At 45.9% G+C, this 19,160-nt stretch overlaps 1 protein-coding gene across 13 annotated transcripts; it reads left to right on the forward strand.

The window, feature by feature from the left end:
* The first annotated feature begins 6,667 nt into the window (after positions 1–6,667).
* Positions 6,668–18,997, forward strand: LOC111846827 (uncharacterized). 13 transcript variants are annotated; one of them, XM_023817479.2, is made up of 9 exons: positions 6,668–6,981; positions 7,269–7,394; positions 10,642–10,775; positions 12,209–12,326; positions 12,411–12,481; positions 12,650–12,725; positions 13,620–13,682; positions 14,226–14,295; positions 14,932–16,532. In XM_023817479.2, exons 1-9 carry the CDS (start codon positions 6,868–6,870, stop codon positions 15,012–15,014), a joined length of 855 nt encoding a protein of 284 aa, XP_023673247.1. In that variant the 5' UTR covers positions 6,668–6,867; the 3' UTR covers positions 15,015–16,532. The 13 variants fall into 13 exon arrangements, with proteins under 13 accessions (XP_023673247.1, XP_072574273.1, XP_023673241.1 ...); XM_072718172.1 differs by lacking the exon at positions 14,932–16,532 and adding an exon at positions 16,539–17,825 and having other exon boundaries at positions 6,669–6,981; XM_023817473.2 differs by lacking the exon at positions 14,932–16,532 and adding an exon at positions 17,738–18,997 and having other exon boundaries at positions 6,672–6,981.
* The last annotated feature ends 163 nt before the right edge of the window (positions 18,998–19,160 follow it).

The following is a 19,160-nucleotide window of genomic DNA, read 5'->3' on the forward strand; positions in this document are numbered from 1 at the left end:
TGACGTTCTGCATTAATCTGAAGCTGGGACATGGTGTAAATTATACTCCTGATTGTTCTGGAGCTGCCCCAGTACCTGTGGAGTGCGATGGCCAACCTGCATGAAGGCCAGCCATATTTGGGCATCTGACTTTTTAGTGGACAGGCACTTCCCTGACAGTGCTACAGGAAGCTGAGGAGGTGTCTCATCATTGAACAAGGAGAGAAAACATTTCCAGAATCCAGGAATTTTAGGATCACTGACAATGACAATCTTGCTGTATAAATAAGCCGTTTTAAATAAGCACATGCAGCGCTATATTGAGATTAGTCAGACGCAGTATCCGCACTGGCCAGGGGTATGTGCTCGTTCTCATAACCGGACATTTCCCTGCATGATTTCACATGTCGGTGGACCACAGCATTGCCACTGTCCCTACACTCTTCCCTCCTCGCCTGGTCATTTCAGATTGAGGTTTTTACTGATGCTGCGTGTCATTAACATGAGTAAAGGATCACTGGCCCGGTCGCAGGCCAGCTGCACCTCTGCTGTAGGACCTGCTTGGACTCTTTGACACGGAGGGAAATCACTAATGATCATCCAGCTGCCGATTCCGCACAAGGCCCAGACCCTGCAGCACGTGCTGCGTTGATGCTTCGCCTTGTCACAGACGGACCGGCACTGGCCATGAGTCGACACCAGAAAGGAGGATTTCATCCGCAGCTTCACACCCCCCTGCCATTTTCCAGACGAGGCTCCCATTCTCTATTTTGATACGCTAGAACCACTGGGCCAAAATTCCACAAGCTTCATTATCAGCATGTTAAAAATGATCTGAATGCAACCATTGTGGTGAAAGATGAAAAAGGGCACAATTATCATAATTAGTGGCTTACAGAGCGGTTAATAGTAAACGGCAGTCAGTATTTGTATGGCAATATTATGAAATTATGATATAAATTACAGGCCAACAGGAAGATTAATAATTAACTGCAGTAAATGTTTTTCCCCCCAGAGAGAAATACACCCCCCCCATCCATCTGTAATACTGAGTGTATTCCTTGGGGGGGGGGGAGGTTGGGGGTAATTTGACATTTTAATTGCACCCACTAAATCCAAACAAGACAAAAATCAATGACGACAAAACAAAAATGCTTCCTAAATGTGTTGCATTTGTAGCAAATGAAAGTTTCGGTGGTGGGGGGGGGGGGGGTCATGCTATAGCAGCTTTGCAAACATCAGGCTGACCTCTGGTGATGTTTGGCCCATTGTCGTAAGATCTAAGACCCCTAAGGGACGAGCTCCCCACTCCACGCCGAAGAGCAGAATAACATCGACCCCTGTGCGTCACCATACACATCCACAGGTGGCTGACGTCCATTTGGAATGGAAACATTCAAACAAGGCTAGGTAAGTCAGAAGTAACTCTGAAATACATGCTCCAACGATTCGAGGCTTTTAAGCACGCGCCCCTCCCATCAACACCATTTTTAAACTGTGTTTGTTCTCCTTTTAGGGAGGTTGGTAATGTAAACAGAGTCTGCAGCTAATAAAGTCATCTGAAGTTTTGTATGTACCATACAGTAGATGCCTATTTTAGGGAGGTATGCTAAGGCGCTATCCAAACAGCCCAACTGCTGGATTATTTAAATGTACAGAGTGAAGTATGTAGTGTTGATTTGAGAGTGAAAACTTTTCACAAAGCAAGAGTATGCTGGGCTCAGGATGAGTCTGAGAACATTTGAGAAGATCAGAATGTTCCCAGTGACCATTAAAAGTTGAAATCTGCATATGGTTTTTTTTTGGGGGGGGGGGCTTGTACCCCAGTCTGTCTTTTCAACTTGCCTGTTAGTGGAATTATATGTTTTCTCCTCAAAAAAAAAAAAAAAAGAATTTTCTGGCTTCAGAGCTTGAAAAGTTCTTTGTTTGCTCACTTCCTGAAAAGGGAGGCTGGTATTTCGCTGGATGCAGGATGTAGTTGCACATTCGTTCTCGGGTGTCGTGACTTTACCGTATATGGAAGCGCATCCAGGACAAATCCTGCGCTGCTGCCTCATTCCTCGACATGCTTGTGTTCTTGCTACGTCAGCGGGCTGAGCTGCCTTCAGTGGCAAGCCATGCATTTGCCATCTGCTGCATGTTTAAATAATGACATTTTACAGGTGGTGCCCCTTGGATGACATTAGCAAGGACTATTGACTCTCCTGGGCAGTACATATCTCCCCACGAAAGCTTTTTTTTTTTTTTTTAAATGCTACTGCTTTTAAGTATTTAGAAATGAGTCCATGTGGAATTGAGGGATTGAGTATTTGCCAAGGAACTTGAAAACAAGACGCATCCATAATTCATGTTCCTCTTTGAATCAGTTCAAGTTGCAATGGGATGAGAGGGAAATGTCTGAATATCCCATTTTGAGAACAGATCAGTTTAGCAAACAAATGCTCAACTCTTGTAAGAATGTTTCCTGTGTGTTTACTTTATAGGCTGCTAAAGTCTCCTGTTTGTAAACAGTTTAGCTGTTCAGTATGAACTGTTTATTGTAGCCTTTTGTGACAACATGAAAATGTTGGTATACTAGACTATTCCTTTGGTGAAATGGTTTTGGCTCCAGTTGTCAGGTGAGTTCGCCTCGTTGATTTGCAGAGGGTTCTGTAACTCATGCAGTCAGTACTCAGAGCCAGATTAGGAACCTTACGTTTCTTAGGACTGCTCTAAAGACCGAGGTAAATTATATCAGCACAGCTGATTACAGTAGATTAAATGACCCTGCAAGTATCTTCTGTTCCTTAAAGTTTTATGAGTCGGAAATCAGATCCTTCAGTCTTAATTTCTACAAAGAGCAGGAAGTGAGGAATCTACTCAGCCTGGAAATGTGCTCTAACTTTACCGATCACGCACCACCTGTGGCTGCCGTAACCCTGAGCCTAGTCCCAGTTCTGCAAAGGCAATCCTCAGGTTTGGCCTTTTAGTTACAACGGAAGTCCCTTTGGTTCTAATGCAAGCATTTTATTCCAAAAAGTGACTTCAGACCACAAAGCTGGGTAATTACCAGCAATAATTATTCTTTCTTCAAGCTCCTTTAAATTTTCATGCAAATGATTTTTTCCCCCATTTCCCCTGAACTTTAAAGTTGTCTTAGATTATCTGGCAAAACTGCCTTGTTGTATGGTAAACAGCAAGGCAGGTGACATGGATCAGGTACTGAGGCATTCGGGGACCCTGCTGAGGTCACTCTAAGGCTCCCTTTCACCCCTCCTCCAAAACCACTCTGCTCAGACTGACGACAGTGACACTCCGGTGACATATGAGCCGTCCTCCTGGACTGAGTATGCAGAGCTTAGATAAATACCCTGTGGCATGTGGCAGAGCTCAGGTAAGGGCGTGGGACATCGAGCAGCTGTGAGACGTCTGAGTGTCACTCGAACATCTGCATAAACAAAGCATGTTGTGAACTTCAGTGCACAGGCCGAAGCCCAAACTGAGTGAATGCAGTGAATACAGAGAAAAGGAATTGACTTTTCAAGTTTTTCCTTCTAGGATTTAGTAAAATAAGTACAGTATTTAGTGGATGGATGAATGGATTTAGCAGAGGCACTTGAATTACATCAAACTACATTAACACTGAATTAATTTTACTACAGATCTAATATAGAATTACATTATATTCAGCTATTTATAACACCTCATACCATTTGTTATGAGCATGAAACCTGTCTATAATTTCCTGACTGTAATGTAATTGTCAGACGTGTTTAGCATTCTGCATGACGTTCTGCATCTTCTAGGCTTTCAGTCCTCATTTTGGCATTGATGAAAAGAATTGAAACTAGATATCAATGACAAGCAGCTGTAATATCTCACTGGGATCAATAAAGTTAATCTTAAACGTCATCAATGTGACATCACCAGTTCAGGGCGATTGAAATGTGATACTTGAGAAGAACCATTAGACCTGGAGGCTATATTGCAACAATGTGCAGTATACACAAATATTCTATACCAGGCACAACCCCCCCCCCTCCAGACTATTTTGTAACAATGTGCAGTATACACAAATATTCTATACCAGGCACAACCCCCCCCCCCCTCCAGACTATTTTGTAACAATGTGCAGTATACACAAATATTCTATACCAGGCACAACCCCCCCCCCCTCCAGACTATTTTGTAACAATGTGCAGTATACACAAATATTCTATACCAGGCACAACCCCCCCCCCCTCCAGACTATTTTGTAACAATGTGCAGTATACACAAATATTCTATACCAGGCACAACCCCCCCCCCCTCCAGACTATTTTGTAACAATGTGCAGTATACACAAATATTCTATACCAGGCACAACCCCCCCCCCTCCAGACTATTTTGTAACAATGTGCAGTATACACAAATATTCTATACCAGGCACAACCCCCCCCCCCCAATAGAGTATTCTGTAACAATGTGCAGTATACACAAATATTCTGTTCCAGGCACGGGAATGAACCCCTCCCCCCAATAGAGTATCTTGTAACAATGTGCAGTATACACAAATATTCTGTACCAGGCACGGGCACGACCCCCCCCCCAATAGAGTATCTTGTAACAATGTGCAGTATGCACAGATATTCAGTACTAGGCACGGGCACGACCTCTCCCCCAAGACTATTTTGTAACAATGTGCAGTATACACAAATATTCTGTTCCAGGCACGGGGATGACCCCCGAGTTCTGCACTGACTATCAGTTCTGGTAATATTTGAACCACACTAAATTTATTACATGGAAAATACTAATTGTGGCACATAATATTGTACTATGATCTTTATTCCAAAGTATACCATGGTTCATTGCATTTCATAAACGAGAGAGGCAAGAGTTTGATGCAATTATATTCTAATTACTTGATTCAGAACTAAGAATCAAAGCAAAGCAAAGCAAAGTCGGCTTGTGCTGGTGTCGGTTCTTCAGGTACCGCCCACCGAAAAACCACTGGCCGAAAGCGCTCACTTTCTGTTCTGTTGCTATATGTTGATGCTATTTGTTCTGCATGAAGAATGCTGTGTTCTCCGTTAATAACTCATCATCAATCAATCAATCAATCATCATCATCATCATCGTGACAGAACTGCATCAGATAGTGCTACATTGCGGTGTTTTTGAATGCGCAGCCTCATGTAAAGACGGTCCCTGCGAGGCGTCGTCTAAGGATCACAGAGCTATTAAACAGGAATTCCCCCAATTGCCCCATTGCCTCCATTTACTTTGCACATTTAAGCCATAACTTGTCAAGTTATCAAGGTTAAATTCCGTAATGTCAAACACCGACATCTCAACTATCTATGAAGGTGGAAAGAAGAGGTTCAAGACTTCAGCACTGCCGTGTTTTGTTCACTGACACGGAGAGTTTGGCGGAGCCTGGGAATTTTCTCAGTTTTACTGAACTACCATAACTGTTCTCCCCAGAGCAGCACTGGTCAAATAAACAGGCTCCAGACGAAGCAAGGCTCCTCCCAACGTGAACCCGGAGTGTCCGCGGGTAGTCTGTAAACACAGGAAACCCTTAAAGTTCATTAAAATGGTCGGCATCCTCCCTCCTGTCAAAGAGGATGTTACAATATTTTCCCGTGCACAGTTTTCGGAATTTCAGTTTTTTTTCCCAGAACCTAGTCATAGTAATTTATGAAAATTATATTCCAGATGCACTCGCCTGAATGCAGAAGTATTTGATGTTTTGTTCACTTCATAAAGTTCTTTCCGAGCACATGACTTTTAAGTATAATAAATGAAACGTGCCGTTAACAAATGAGCTGAGAGTCATTCCCTGAATATTTCTGAGCATCCGGTACTTTAGAAACCATCTCGGGCAGTTTTAACCCTTGAAAAGCTAATCATGAACAGGAATGATTTCCCACGAAACCAGTGAAGCTACTTGGGACCAAGAAAACTGAAGACAGTTTCTGCAAGGCGTCCCCAAAAATATGAAGTACTGTTTCTTATTGTGATTTGAGCAATTAAAGCCCCTTTCTAATTTGTTTGAGATTACACATCTTCGTGGTTTTATTTCATTTTTATTTTTCAGTTTCATCCACATTAAAATTAAAACAAATTCAGAAATTTCTGTTAAGGTAAAAGACAATAAGTATGAAATTCCGTGTTAAAATATGTTGACTGTTGCTACATAATTTTAGCATGTGCTTGAGAACTGACCCTAAATGTAACACGCAAATGTAAAATAATTATGTTACCCACAAGGGAAAATTTCGTAACGTGTGGCCCCCGATAAGCTGTATAATATACTATCAGCGGAATACAAGAAGAAATTTCTTACATCCATCTAGTTTGCGTTTTTGGTTATCCAGTTCTGCGTGGTGGTCTTATTACACGTATGCTACACATTAAATGCATCCATATTACGCCTTTGTTGATTAATTTAGTTTTGTTCTATATTACGTGTGTACATATGTAGCCTAAACATTAACCAAATCACTTATGTAGGCCTCATTTTATGAATATATGGACTTTTTATCCTCCCAGTGCAAAGTGTTTCCGCGGTTAAGCATCTGCAATGTGAGAAATACCGGTCTTTTGGTGGGTGTTGTCTTCTTGCCCAGGAGATCCCATATATAGTCACATCACTGGTGAAACTTCTGGGAAGAGCGAATCGCCCGGCAGATCTATTTAATAAGTCGGGGGGGTTGGCACGAGGCCAGCAGGAGCTGTTTCCATAAAAGTATTGGATGTCCAGAGGAATGCGCCCTTCTAAAAACACATATTTCGGTAGCGTCCGGACTCCCCCGCACATCAGCGCAGCGTTAAACCCCGCACGGACGTCCGTATACCTCTCTCCCCGGAGACTTTCTTCTGCTTTCTGAGACCTGTGTGAGCCCGCGCCAGCCACCTACAGCCATGGATGCCATCAAGAAGAAGATGCAGATGCTGAAGCTCGACAAGGAGAACGCCCTGGACAGGGCAGAGCAGGCCGAGGCAGAGAAGAAAGCGGCCGAGGACCGCTGCAAGGAGGTGTGCGTTTAAAATGCGTATGCCAGGGGGGATTTTAAAAAGCACCCAAACGCCACTCTAAGTATAACGGATCCATCCCCCCACCCGCCCCGGTGTGGATTTATAACAGGTTACGGATTTGAATGCAAAACGGTTTATTTATTTGTGGGAATATAGCCTACTGTTTAAAACGATTTTTATGTAAGAGAAGCGTGAGAGTGTTGTATGAAATAAGGTAAAAGTTGCGCGTGAAATGTACCCTTCAGTGTCTGACTTGTAAACCAACTCTCGTTTGTATGCATGTGTAGTTAGAAGATGAATTAAGTCAATTGGAAAAGAAAATGCGTGTCACCGAAGACGAGAGAGATAAAGCGCTTGAAGATTTCCAAGCCGCTGAGGAAAAGCTGCTGAGCGCTGATGAGGTCGCCACCAAGGTAATTCGCCAGACCCTGAGAGTGTCCCCCTAACTTTACGGCCGTTTCTGGCCGCGCGTCCTTGCATGCGCGTCCTATTCTGCGTAACACAGCCTCAGTATGAGGCATCGGATCGTCCCGGACCATTACAGAGGACAGTTTACTGTGAAACTCTAAAGATGCACACGAGAAACTGGAACTGCCTTAGAGGATAATAGCCGACGTAAATACAGAGGATGAGACATGCCGCATCATCCTTGCAGATGACAACTTTCACACAAGTTGTCCCGTATTGATGGAATTAACAAGATATATGTGGTCTTCATTTACTTAAACCGCTAAAAGTCAGGCTGTTATAATCAATAGTAAAGACAGCTGAAAAACAGATTTTAGATATTTCTGATATATTGTCATTTAGGGAGAAAATGTAACCTTTAGAAGAATATATAGTGATTATGCCATATATCGCTCCGCTATAGACATAATTGTGCATGTTTTCATAGGCCAATTAATTTGTGAAAAATGTATACAAACTTTGTGTTCAAGAGCCCCCCTACTGGTTCAACCGAGGAACTACACTACACCTTTGCTCGAATTTCCTATTTATTAGTGGTAGAAAAACAGGAACGCATTTAGAAGATAGATGAATGGATGAATAATGGTGGGAAAACTGCACAGAGAGAAACATGGGTGGGATTATCATGCGCTGTCAGTCACCGACTGATTGTACCCATTTCCCATGGGGTCAACCAGTGATTTACAGCATCCAAATTATTCCATTCTCAGTGGGTTAAGAAGCATGCTTTTCCCATCAGTACTATTTATTCCTCCATAATAATTTTAGGCCTATTATTTTCTGACCTTTCTCTGAATATAAGCCAGTTCCGCAAACACGTAATTCAAGACTGCAACTGTGTCATACTGTTTCTATTCAATTAGTATTAAATATACACTGAACTATGCCCCGAGATTTTGTGCATCATTTTTTAAATGTTGCGAACTCACTGCAGACACCCTCACTGCTTAAGAATGTCTATTGTGTTTTGTATATATTGAATTAACGGTATAAAAATCACAGCTCGGATATGTGCCAATAAAATCAGAATTTTCACATGTTTTTCCCCAAGAACCACCCGGACAATAAAAACGCTGCTGTAAATGCGATCTTCGGGACACACGGCCACATACAAGCTTTCTTCGTTTTGCGCCCTACGGAAAGGCAGCGTTCTCCCCAACGTGCGTCGCCAATGAAGAGGCGTGGTTTGCGCTTTTCTGTAGCGATCCTGCCTCTTGATTGGATGCCGGGGTTACCTCGATTTCCTGTTATGGTCAGACCACAAAACACCAGACTGGGGAACTTCCGGTATAGTCGTAGTCGCTGCTGCCGTTTTGCCCGTCCCCCAGCATAGATACTGGGGCGTTTCTGGTAGTGTTAAATCGCCGAAAGCGTCGCCGTATCGGGATCATGGCGGGTTTAACGTCGCTGGAAGCGGTGAAGCGAAAAATAAAGTCGTTGCAGGATCAGGCGGACAGCGCCGAGGAGAAGGCTAAGATCCTGCAGAGGGAGTTGATGCTGGAGAGGGAAGCCAGGGAATCCGTAAGATGATGCTGCCTTATGGGCACCGATGAGCTGCAGAATCGTTATTCGTCGTACCGTGTTCATGTTTGCATCCTCACTGTGATCAAGATCAAAGCCGGAAACACTTACAAGGTCCTGGGTGGTTGGTGTTGCTCGATCCTGATGTGCAGCTGGTAGGCGTGATGTCTTTATGTGCAAAGACATGAGTTATTGAAGGGAGGTATTCGGTGTGGCTCGGCTCGGCTCGGCTCGGGTACTCGGCATTTCCATTGCATTTGCTAGAAAGTCGAATGATCTGACCGCTAGAAGTTGCATATTTAAAAGGAAGAAGACTTTTCTAGAAATCAGGAAACACAACTGATGCTGACAACCGACTGAAATGATTTTATTTTGTATTATGGCACTGAGACAACCAAAATGAGAGTATTGGTTGAATATATGTGGATTAGACCCAAACATTATACCAAACTTACTGTAATAGCTGGTTTGGAAGCTGATGTAATTACCCGCTGATTAATCTCTAATAATTAATTACTTGATTGTTTAAACTCATACAGAGAGGTTTTTCAGACACACTTAATGGACACTTTTAACAAACGTACTGACAGGCTTTCTGTTCATTTCAGTGAGCTGGTATGTATTATGTACATGGAAAAATAAAGTGTCAGCAACCTTTTATAATGTACAGTGCATTTCATGACAGCATTTTGAGTGGGCCAAGTCAAAGGGAAAGCTCAAAATTCAGATGTCTACAAAGGATTCCGAGTAAAAAGGCCAGAATGTCATTTGCTTGCTGAACACGCTTTCAGCTTTTTTTAGTTTACCTTATAAGGGCATGAGGAGCTGAGTGTCGCGGCCGAGCATGGTCGCGGTTAGCGAGGAAGCTATGGCAGCACTACATGAACGGGAAGTGGAAGCTGGTGCTTGGGTCGCTTCACAAGCTGTCTGTTTCTGTGGCTGCTGGTTGTTCCTGAAGTGAGATGGAAGCTCAGTTCACTTTTGAAATTGTAGACACTTTATTGCCCTGAATTGAATGTGGTGCTGTGACTTGCAGCTGTGTCTTGTGTGTTGCAGCACAGTCAGAAACAATATCCATCCATTTATCCATCCACCTACCAAATGCATATCCTGTTCAGGGTCGTGGGGGCATGAAGCCTGTCTCATGCAGTACAGTGCAGCTCAGTGGCTCAGGAATCGGTGTCTGTGTCCTGAAGGTTGTGGGTTCAAATCCCATGGCTGGCAGAGTAATCATATCACTGTTGGGGCCTTGAACAAACCCCTTAACTCCTACAGGGACACAGTCTGGTCCTCACTTGTGTGTAGAACAATTTAAAAAACATAAACATTAAAATAAAAAGACTGTGCTAAAAATGTCCAGTGTAGCATGCTGTACACACAGCCACATGAGATTTCTTTAGTTTTTGCATATTTCATCTTTTTATTGCCTTTTGAGACATAGGTGAAGCTTGGGGAAGCTGGGTCTGCCATTTATCCTGCTGCCCTGGACCAGTCATGGAGTTAAGGACCTTGATCAGGGGCCCAAGGATGATAGTTTATCAGTGAACTTCCTGATCTTGGGCACATGGTTGCCTGTGGTGTTAATAATCTGAAGGCTAACAGCGGTGTGTGAGTCTGTGCATTGCGTGTGCCGGCCCTAACTGGCTGCCCTGCCGTGCTGTGGTCTGCCAGGCCGAGGGGGAAGTGGCCAGCTTGAACAGACGCATCCAGCTGGTGGAGGAGGAGCTCGACCGCGCCCAGGAGCGTCTGACCACATCCCTGCAGAAGCTGGAGGAGGCGGAGAAGGCGGCCGACGAGAGCGAGAGGTGGGTCTGTGGAGTGAATGGGGCTGTGCTGTTGGATTGGGGCCTGGTGCTGGCCGGCGTGTTCGACCGGGGCCTGGTGTTCGCATACATAAAGCTCTGGAAAAACTTAGTAGATCCTGGTTTAATCTTGGCTCTGCTGGCAGAAAGCTACACTGCGAGGCAGGCTGCTTCCAGGCTCAAAGTAAGAAAGACAGCAGTACACAAGAACAAGGTGAAGCAGGAGACACTGGGAGAGACCAGAAACCAGCCAGGTAGATGGCAGAAGTGACTTTGACCTAAAGTAACCTTCAAAAAGAATGGGAAACATTAAGTGTTGTGAAGTGCACTGCTAGGACAATTCATAACAGGCTCCTAGAAGCAGGACTGAAGACCTTTAAAGCAAGGAAGAAGCCCTTCATTAATGAGAGGCAGGGAAGAGCCAGGCTGGAGTTTGCAAGAAATGTATATTTCACACAGGTGCATAACTATAAATTGAGAAATGAATGAAATTGAAAATTTTGCTCTGGTCTCTTAATTTTTTCCAGATATATATCTTTCCTGAAATGTATATGTATACATGGGTTAATTTGCTGCACGTTTGTACATGTTGAGCATATGTGCTGTCATTTGATTTAAGTGTTTTAACGGTTTGAAGAGCGTCGACACTATGATTGTCATTTCCCTACATCATTCACGCATGTGATTTTGTGACAAAAAGCAGTTCGGAGACCAGACCGAAGTGTCAGCGATTCCTCCAGATGAAAGATCTTGTAGTGTGTAAACCATCATGACTTAAAGATTCCTGATTACAAACATCAAGTTGCCTAGTGTGAACGATATATAACGATCGGATAATATTAATATTAATAATAATAATAATAATAATTGATACTTTATTGATCCCCGTGGGGAAATTGTTTTTACGCCTCCCTCAACTTGCTCTTTGAAGAGTAAGTTGTCCGCGAACTTGAATTTGAACATCTGGAAGCGTGAACTTAGCCTTAGACTACTTTTAAATAGGCCACTTTAAGCTTGATCGTTTTCAAGAGGATTTTCCCCCATTTTGTAACATTAAATCATATGTTTTGTAGATGTTTATTATGCTGTCTGAATGTCCAATAGGAGCTAAGGGTGGCGTTTTCGCTCGAATATAACAGAGAGAGGCATTCTGGGAATAAACAGGCAGGGATTGTTTCAGGAGGAGTGGCGCCCAGGATAAACAGCATTTCCCTGGAATAATGCGGCTTTTGTGCCGTATAATCAGCGCCTCTGTGTGGCCAGTCATGAAGCTGAGATACATCCCGGCTGTGTGGCCTCATTGTTGCTCAGGCCTGTGCCTCCTCCAGAAAAGCCATCAGCGCGTCGCGGTTTCAGCTCTGTGCCGGTGACCCGCGGCGTCCTCTTACGGTGGCACCGCGGAGCCTGACGCCGACCTCCCGTCTGCCCGCCCGCAGGGGGATGAAGGTCATCGAGAACAAGGCCAACAAGGACGAGGAGAAGATGGAACTGCAGGAGGTGCAGCTGAAGGAGGCCAAGCACATCGCTGAGGATGCCGACCGCAAATACGAAGAGGCAGGTTCCCCGAGGCGGTGGCGACCTCGGGTTCGAATCGGGCCGCGGTGCTGACCCGCCAGTACTGACCCACTCTCTCTGCAGGTGGCCCGGAAGCTGGTGGTCATCGAGTCCGACATGGAGCGGGCAGAGGAGCGGGCAGAGCAGGCTGAGAAGTAGGGAGCCCCAGGATCGGGCTGCATGCTGCCGTCTCGCATGCACGCCGACTCACACGCACGCTGTCCCCAGATTTCTCTCCTAAGTGGAGTGACAGGGGCTTTGTGACACCGCGGCTTGTCCCCACGCTGCATGGCGAGTCACCTGTTTGTCACACTCACTAACAGACGCGTGCGGAAGGCGGAGGATGAGCAGAGGCTTAAGGACCAAAAGGTTAAATCCTTAAAGGCCTCAAACATCAAGGTACTACGGCCGGACGCCCCACCCCCCACCCTGCCCGGCGCGGCCCCCCCACACCCTGCCCGGCGCGGCCCCCCCACCCCCCACCCTGCCCGGCGCGGCCCCTGTCACACTAATGCCTCTTGCCGCCTCTCCGTCTCCTGCCACTTGCGTTTTTGTCCTTCGCCACTCGCCTCCCGTCCCTCTTTTTCTAACACCCCCCCTTTAGACTTTATGGCCATCGACGCTCAGCTCTCAGTGCGTGTGCCCTAACCCAGCAGGGCCTGTGTCCGGTGCTGAGTCTGCGGAAGCTTCCGGAAGCGCCTGCCTGCACGCGGTCACGGGCCTCCCTGCTGTGTTACACCCCCGAGTGCTTCCCCCCCGCTTGCCGTGCCTCCATTTACTTTGTGTTCTCCGTCTGTGTTTACTCTGGTTTTGTCCCTGCCCCACTGCGCCCCCCCTAATGTGTGCGCTCTCTCTGAACCCCCCCCCTCCTTTTTATCCTGTTGCCCCCCATCCTGGCCCTCTGCTCTCTGATTACGCCTAAATGCCAGCAAATGTGTTGAGCTTGAGGAGGAATTGAAAACGGTGACCAACAACCTGAAGTCACTGGAGGCCCAGTCTGAGAAGGTAGGCGGGCATCGGGTTCAAGGGCTGGTCCGGGATGGTGGAGCTGCTCAGTTTCTTGAGAGTATTAATGGATGTTGCTGCAGCAGGGGTGTGCAGATCATTTAAACCGCTAGTAGTTAGCAGCAGATTATCAGCAGGTTGTCGGCAGATTAATGGCCGATTATCGGAAGGTCTGTAGCAGATTAGCGACAGATTAACAACAGATTAGCAGTGATGGGGAGGTGAGGATGTACCGCAGGTGTGGGGGGGGCGTTGGACGAGCTGACAGGTCCTGCTCTCCATCCATAGTACTCGAACCAGGAGGATAAGTTCGAGGAGGAGATAAAGGTCCTCGCTGACAAGCTGAAAGAGGCAAGTTGTCCCCCCTAAGGGTGCTGCATGGCACTCTGTCTCTCTCTCTGTCTTTCTGTCTCTCTATCCATCTGTCTCACTAAGTCTCTGTCTCTCTCTCTCCATCTTTCTCTGTCTTTCTCTCTCTGTTTCTCTGTCCTGCTCTCTGTTCATCTGTCTCTTTCTCTCTCTTTCTTTGACTCTCACTTTCTCTGTCCATCTCTGTCTTTCTGCCCATCTTTGTATCTCTCTGTCTGTCTGTTTCTCGCTGTCTGTCTCTGTTTCTGTCTGACTGTCTCCATCTGTCTATCTTACTCTGTTCATCCGCCTGTCTGTCTCTGTCTCACTGTATGTTTCTGTCTCCGCCTTTCTGTCTGCCTGTCCATCTGTCTGTCCGTTTGTGCCTGTGTCTCTCGTCGTCCGTCCATCTGTCTGTCTCTCTGTCTCTTGCTGTCTGCCTCTTAGTCGCCGCCTGTCCGTCTGCCTGTCCGTCTGCATGCTCATGTTGGGTGTTGTTTTGGCCATTTGAATCCTCCCTAAAGTTACAGCCGCTTTACCCTTCAGGCTGAAACCCGTGCCGAGTTTGCCGAGAGATCAGTCACCAAGCTGGAGACGGCCATCGACGACCTTGAAGGTATGACCCTTGTTTTAGATTAACACTGAATTACACACACATGCCGCGTCTCTCATGTGCCTTCTGGAGAGTAGCCTTCCTGGACAGATGCTGACCAAACAAAATAAATGAATTTCAGCTGGTGTTGTGAATAAGGCAGGAGTGTATTTCATACTTGGAAGGCTGATTGTCATGTGACCGCAGGAGTCACTGCAAGCTGCTAACAACCCTGGGAATGTGTTTTGCTTCCTGGGGTCTACATGTCGTCACGCTGATTCCAGATCAGCACGTAGCAGCAGCGGTAGCAGTTTTCTACCTGAGCTGTAGCAGTTTAGCGCATTTCTGTGCTACTTGGGAAGGAGAGTTAATGCCAGCGCACTGTATTTTACAGCTGAGGGCACATAGTAAGCCGGTAACCCAGGCTGCATGGGCCCACTGTTCCATTTACAGTGTGGATGTAATGATGTATGCAGTTTACATCCTCCGGGGGTCCTTAATTTGAGCCTAGTTGTAGTCGTCCATGACGTGCCTGTGGAATCTGCCGCTCTTACCTGTCGCTCTCTGCATGTCCCCTGCTGAATGTGACCTCTTCATCTCTCCACTCTCTGTCTCCCCCGCCACTCGTGCTCTCTTTGCCATCCCATAATTTTCTGTAAGATGAGCTGCATAGACAGAGAGTGAAGTACAGGAGCGTCAGCGAGGAGCTGGACCACGCGCTCAGCGACATGAGCGCCATGTGACCCTCCTCGCCCACTGCGTCTGCTCACCCATCCTCACCTTCACCCCATTGTCGCTCTGCTCCGAAGTCAGCGGCGGACCTCTGCTGCAGATCACTGTGTCTGATTGTGTGTTTGACCCCTTCCTGCTTCTTCCCGTGTTTTGATACCAGCTTGACCCTGCATACCGCCCCCTGCATGTTGTCCCCTGCATAACACTCTTTTCCATTGTAAGAGTAAGACTTTGGTGTATTGACACTGGGTGCAGTTGTTCTCCCTCTACTAGCCTGAATGCTCTTAGTGTTGCACTTTCTGATGATGTGAATATTAGTAGTATTAGGTCCTTGCTTTGTTGGTGGATCTTGTGTAGCTCCTACTGTGATTCTGCTCTGGCTTCTACCTGGGCATTCACTGGAAGCGCAGCAAAGCTGCATTCATGCCTAGTTGACTCCTTGATAGCCAAGTGCCTCTCCCTGTCTGTCCTGTTTCATTCCTCCCTTCATTCCTGAGAGGTCACTCCCGTGAGCTTGTTGCTTTTAAAATTTAATTTGTATTCGCCAATTCCGAAACACTCTCCAGCTGTCTGTCTCCAGCTGACTCTTGCTTACCAGAACTGCATTTATAATATGAACCGTGATTGTTGCATCTACACATTTCTGCATTTCAGTGTCATGGATTTGCTTATACACACACACTTGTGATTATGTGCTGTATGCAACCCCCCCCCCCCCCACCAACCAAGAGTCTGTGTGCTGTGTGAACATGGATGGTTCCGGTCCAGAAAGTAAAAATCCAGATCAAGATTCTGTCTCAGCCATCCAATTGAGTATAAAGAGTCGCAGCCACAGAGTGTTCAACACAGAGAATTCCAGCCTCACTCCTGTTGGGAGAGAGAGCTGGTTCAAGAATTATTCATTGAGGGTAGCTGGCAGTTACATCAGGGGCTCTGGGCCCTACTGCAGATTCAGGGACATGGCTGGACATAGAGCTGCCTGCTGAATGTGGATGGACAACATCTACAGGAGATGTCTTAATAAACCAGCTTTGGGAGTGATTTCTCCTCACGGATGAGTAAATAGATTGATTTGACTGTCAGCCAGGTAGATTTACGGCTTTCCCCATAAATCAGTGAGCTTTACGAATATGTTTTCTTCCCTAGATGCCTAAGTGAGCACCTCCTCAGTGCGAGATGAGCCTTTAATGATGATGCGTTTAGGCCGTTCTGCTCTCCCCAGCCGGTCCCTTCACAGTTCAGCGATCCTATTGGAGGGAGTCTTTATTGACCTGTGTGCTTTGCCCTCTCCGCCGTATTGTTAGCCCGTCCGTTCGGAAACATAGACCCCCTGTCTCCAGACGTGCTCGGTCATTGACGTTGTGTGGCAGTCTCAGTGATAACCACTTTGTTTTCACAGGAATACAGGTCGCTGACTTGCACTGTGATAAAATCCCACTAACCAGACGTTTCTAATAACCGTTGCTAACACCCCTCTGCTCTCTCTCTCTTTTTCTCTCTCTCTTTTCTTGTTAAACTGCTTTCTGACGGTCCAGACCGCCTCTACCAGCAACTCGAGAAAAACCGTCTTCTCACTAATGAGCTGAGACTGGCCCTCAATGAGGATTAGAAATGTTTTCTGGATGTTTCCGTCTCGTGAGATGAAGCTTGTTGCATTTATCATGTGCTTCCTTGTAATGATGAATGATGGCAGCTGCAGGATGTTAGGGTTTGCTGACCTCCTACATATAAATCTTACAGTGTAGCAAGGGGTGTCAGACTGGGAAGAGGAATTCAGGGATTATGTCTGTCTTCTGTGTTTCCAGAGCAGACATCTAATTAAAATATACATATGAATTAAAATATATGTATCTATTATGGAATATTGTACGTCCTGTATGTTAGTCCTGCATGTCCAGAACATAATTGCAGCTGTATTCTTGATATATGTGCTCATGGTCTCTGGATCTTTGTTAGTGAATGTGCCGCAAGTGACCCTTCTAACCGTAAATGAATGTTCCTGTTCATATCCCACTCATTGTGCATGCGTGTTTTGCAAAAGCTGAACGTTCTGTTCGGCGAGCGTCACATGACCGTGCTTGCGTCAGTGGTGATGGGAGGAACCCCGACTATGATTATTTACCAGCTGGCGGGATGCCACCCCAGGCTGGGCATTTGGGTGTGTTCGGTGGGCACCCTGCTTTGCGTAAATGTAGCATAGGATCTGCCACCTTATTTACAATGAAAGCCACTTCTACAAAGGAAATAATGAGGGAAGCTAACAGTTTTTCCGGGGGGGGGTTGTGGCTCTGAATTATATATTCTCTCTTATGGGGGGTCCATGAGCCCTTATGGGTGTCCTGAGACAATTAAGTTAAATCACAAATTATTGGTTAAGTTTCTGTTGGGTGGGCAGGCAATTCGCTTGGGTCCTACCTATAGCCACGCCCCTTGGAATAACTGCGTGCTGTCAGTCAGTGCCTGGTTTAAGCCCATTGGGTCATCACCAATAAGAAGTGACCAATAAGATGGCTGATCGCTGATGACTCGGTGTTCCCACCCACTGTTTTGGAGTCCTCTTCCTCCCGTGACAACCTGTCAGTTGGAAGGCAGGGCCGACTGTGTAATTAACCTGAAGCCTGCCGCCGCATGTGAACGGTCATGTCACGGTCGTGTACGGTCATGTCAGTCGTGTACGGTCATGTCACGGTCAGATTATCATGGTCTTTAATGCTCTCATTTGCTGTTCTGGCAGAGAAACTCGCTCACGCTAAAGAAGAAAACCTGGATATGCACCAGATGCTGGATCAGACTCTAATGGAATTAAACAATATGTGAAAGTCTGCCGCCTGGCCACCTGTCCTTACTGCTCTCACCTCGCTTGCCGTGAATGCCCCCCCCCCGCCCCATCCACGCCCCCCCCCCTTTGATGGAAAAAGAGTAACCAGAAGCTTTAAACTTGCACCATGCTACTTGCGATGGAAATCGACAAGGGATGAAGGAATGACCAACGTTTTCATGACAACGTCAGTATTCATGCCAACTGATTTACAATGTGTGTGATGTCAGCATTAGTGTGTGATTGTTACGGGTTACCGGGAGTCACATCGGCCACATTCCCAGCTCACTCAGGCTCCACGTCGGTCATCCTCTGCAGTAACAGTCTTTATCTGTAGAGCTCACACTACGAACGGTGACGCTCCGGCCAGACGCAGCGCTGACAAATGTGAAACTATCCCAGCCACTCAGTGGTCCACATGCTCCGTAGTGTTACGAGTCTTAATCCGAGTGCCATCTGAGAGTATGTGGGACCCCGTGAGCCCGGCTTCCACCCTCCTGCCGACGCCCCCCCCCCCCCCCCCTGAGACCCGCTTGTCCAAACCAAAGCCTAGCAAGATGCAGGGTCACGCTCCTGTGGGTCACGCACACTTTTAGCCCCTCAAGCAATGCACAGACACCCACACATTCATCTGCTGGTGTGTCATGGGGTTACCATCATTCACATGGTCCTCGTTTAGGATTTATTGCTTATGCATTTTTAAAAATCGGCAGGAGGAGAAGGTCTGTGGGCCGTCTGGGCGCTCAAAGTACTCTCTTAATTTACGTTTGCACTTCGTTTTTATTTTTTTATGCGATGTCGTACGCAAAGAGCTGCCACTTCCATGCGGGTGCTGCTGTAACATCAGCCACAAACTTCCAAACAGCCGTCTTCAGTTTGACGGTTTAGACCCAAACAGTGTGTACATTGTTTTCTTTTTATAAAAAGCTTTGTGTTTGTTTTACACTCCAGTACATATTTATTTTACTTAATCCCTGAAGTCATTAAAAGAAACATTTAACTAAAATTCTGTTTTATTTCCCCCTGTTATTTAAAACTCATGTTTTCCCTTTTTCTGTTTTTGTCTAATGATAAATTTGGTCGTTCCCCTTTTATTTACAACTTTTTAAACATTCAAAAATAAAATACGCCTTATGCAGAATGTACAAACAAATAAAACCACAGTTTTGACTTTTGTTTAAGTGTTTTATATCTGATTTTTTATTATTATTTTCTTATACTTTTGCTTTTAATGGATTTTACTCTCTCCAGGTGTATGGTTTAATAATATTTGTATTCATTTTATTAATTTTGTGTTCACCAGAAGTTTTGCCAGGCAGACAGTTTTGCTAAATTATTT

The sequence above is a fragment of the Paramormyrops kingsleyae genome, chromosome 11, assembly GCF_048594095.1.
Source record: "Paramormyrops kingsleyae isolate MSU_618 chromosome 11, PKINGS_0.4, whole genome shotgun sequence".
Lineage (NCBI taxonomy): Eukaryota > Metazoa > Chordata > Actinopteri > Osteoglossiformes > Mormyridae > Paramormyrops > Paramormyrops kingsleyae.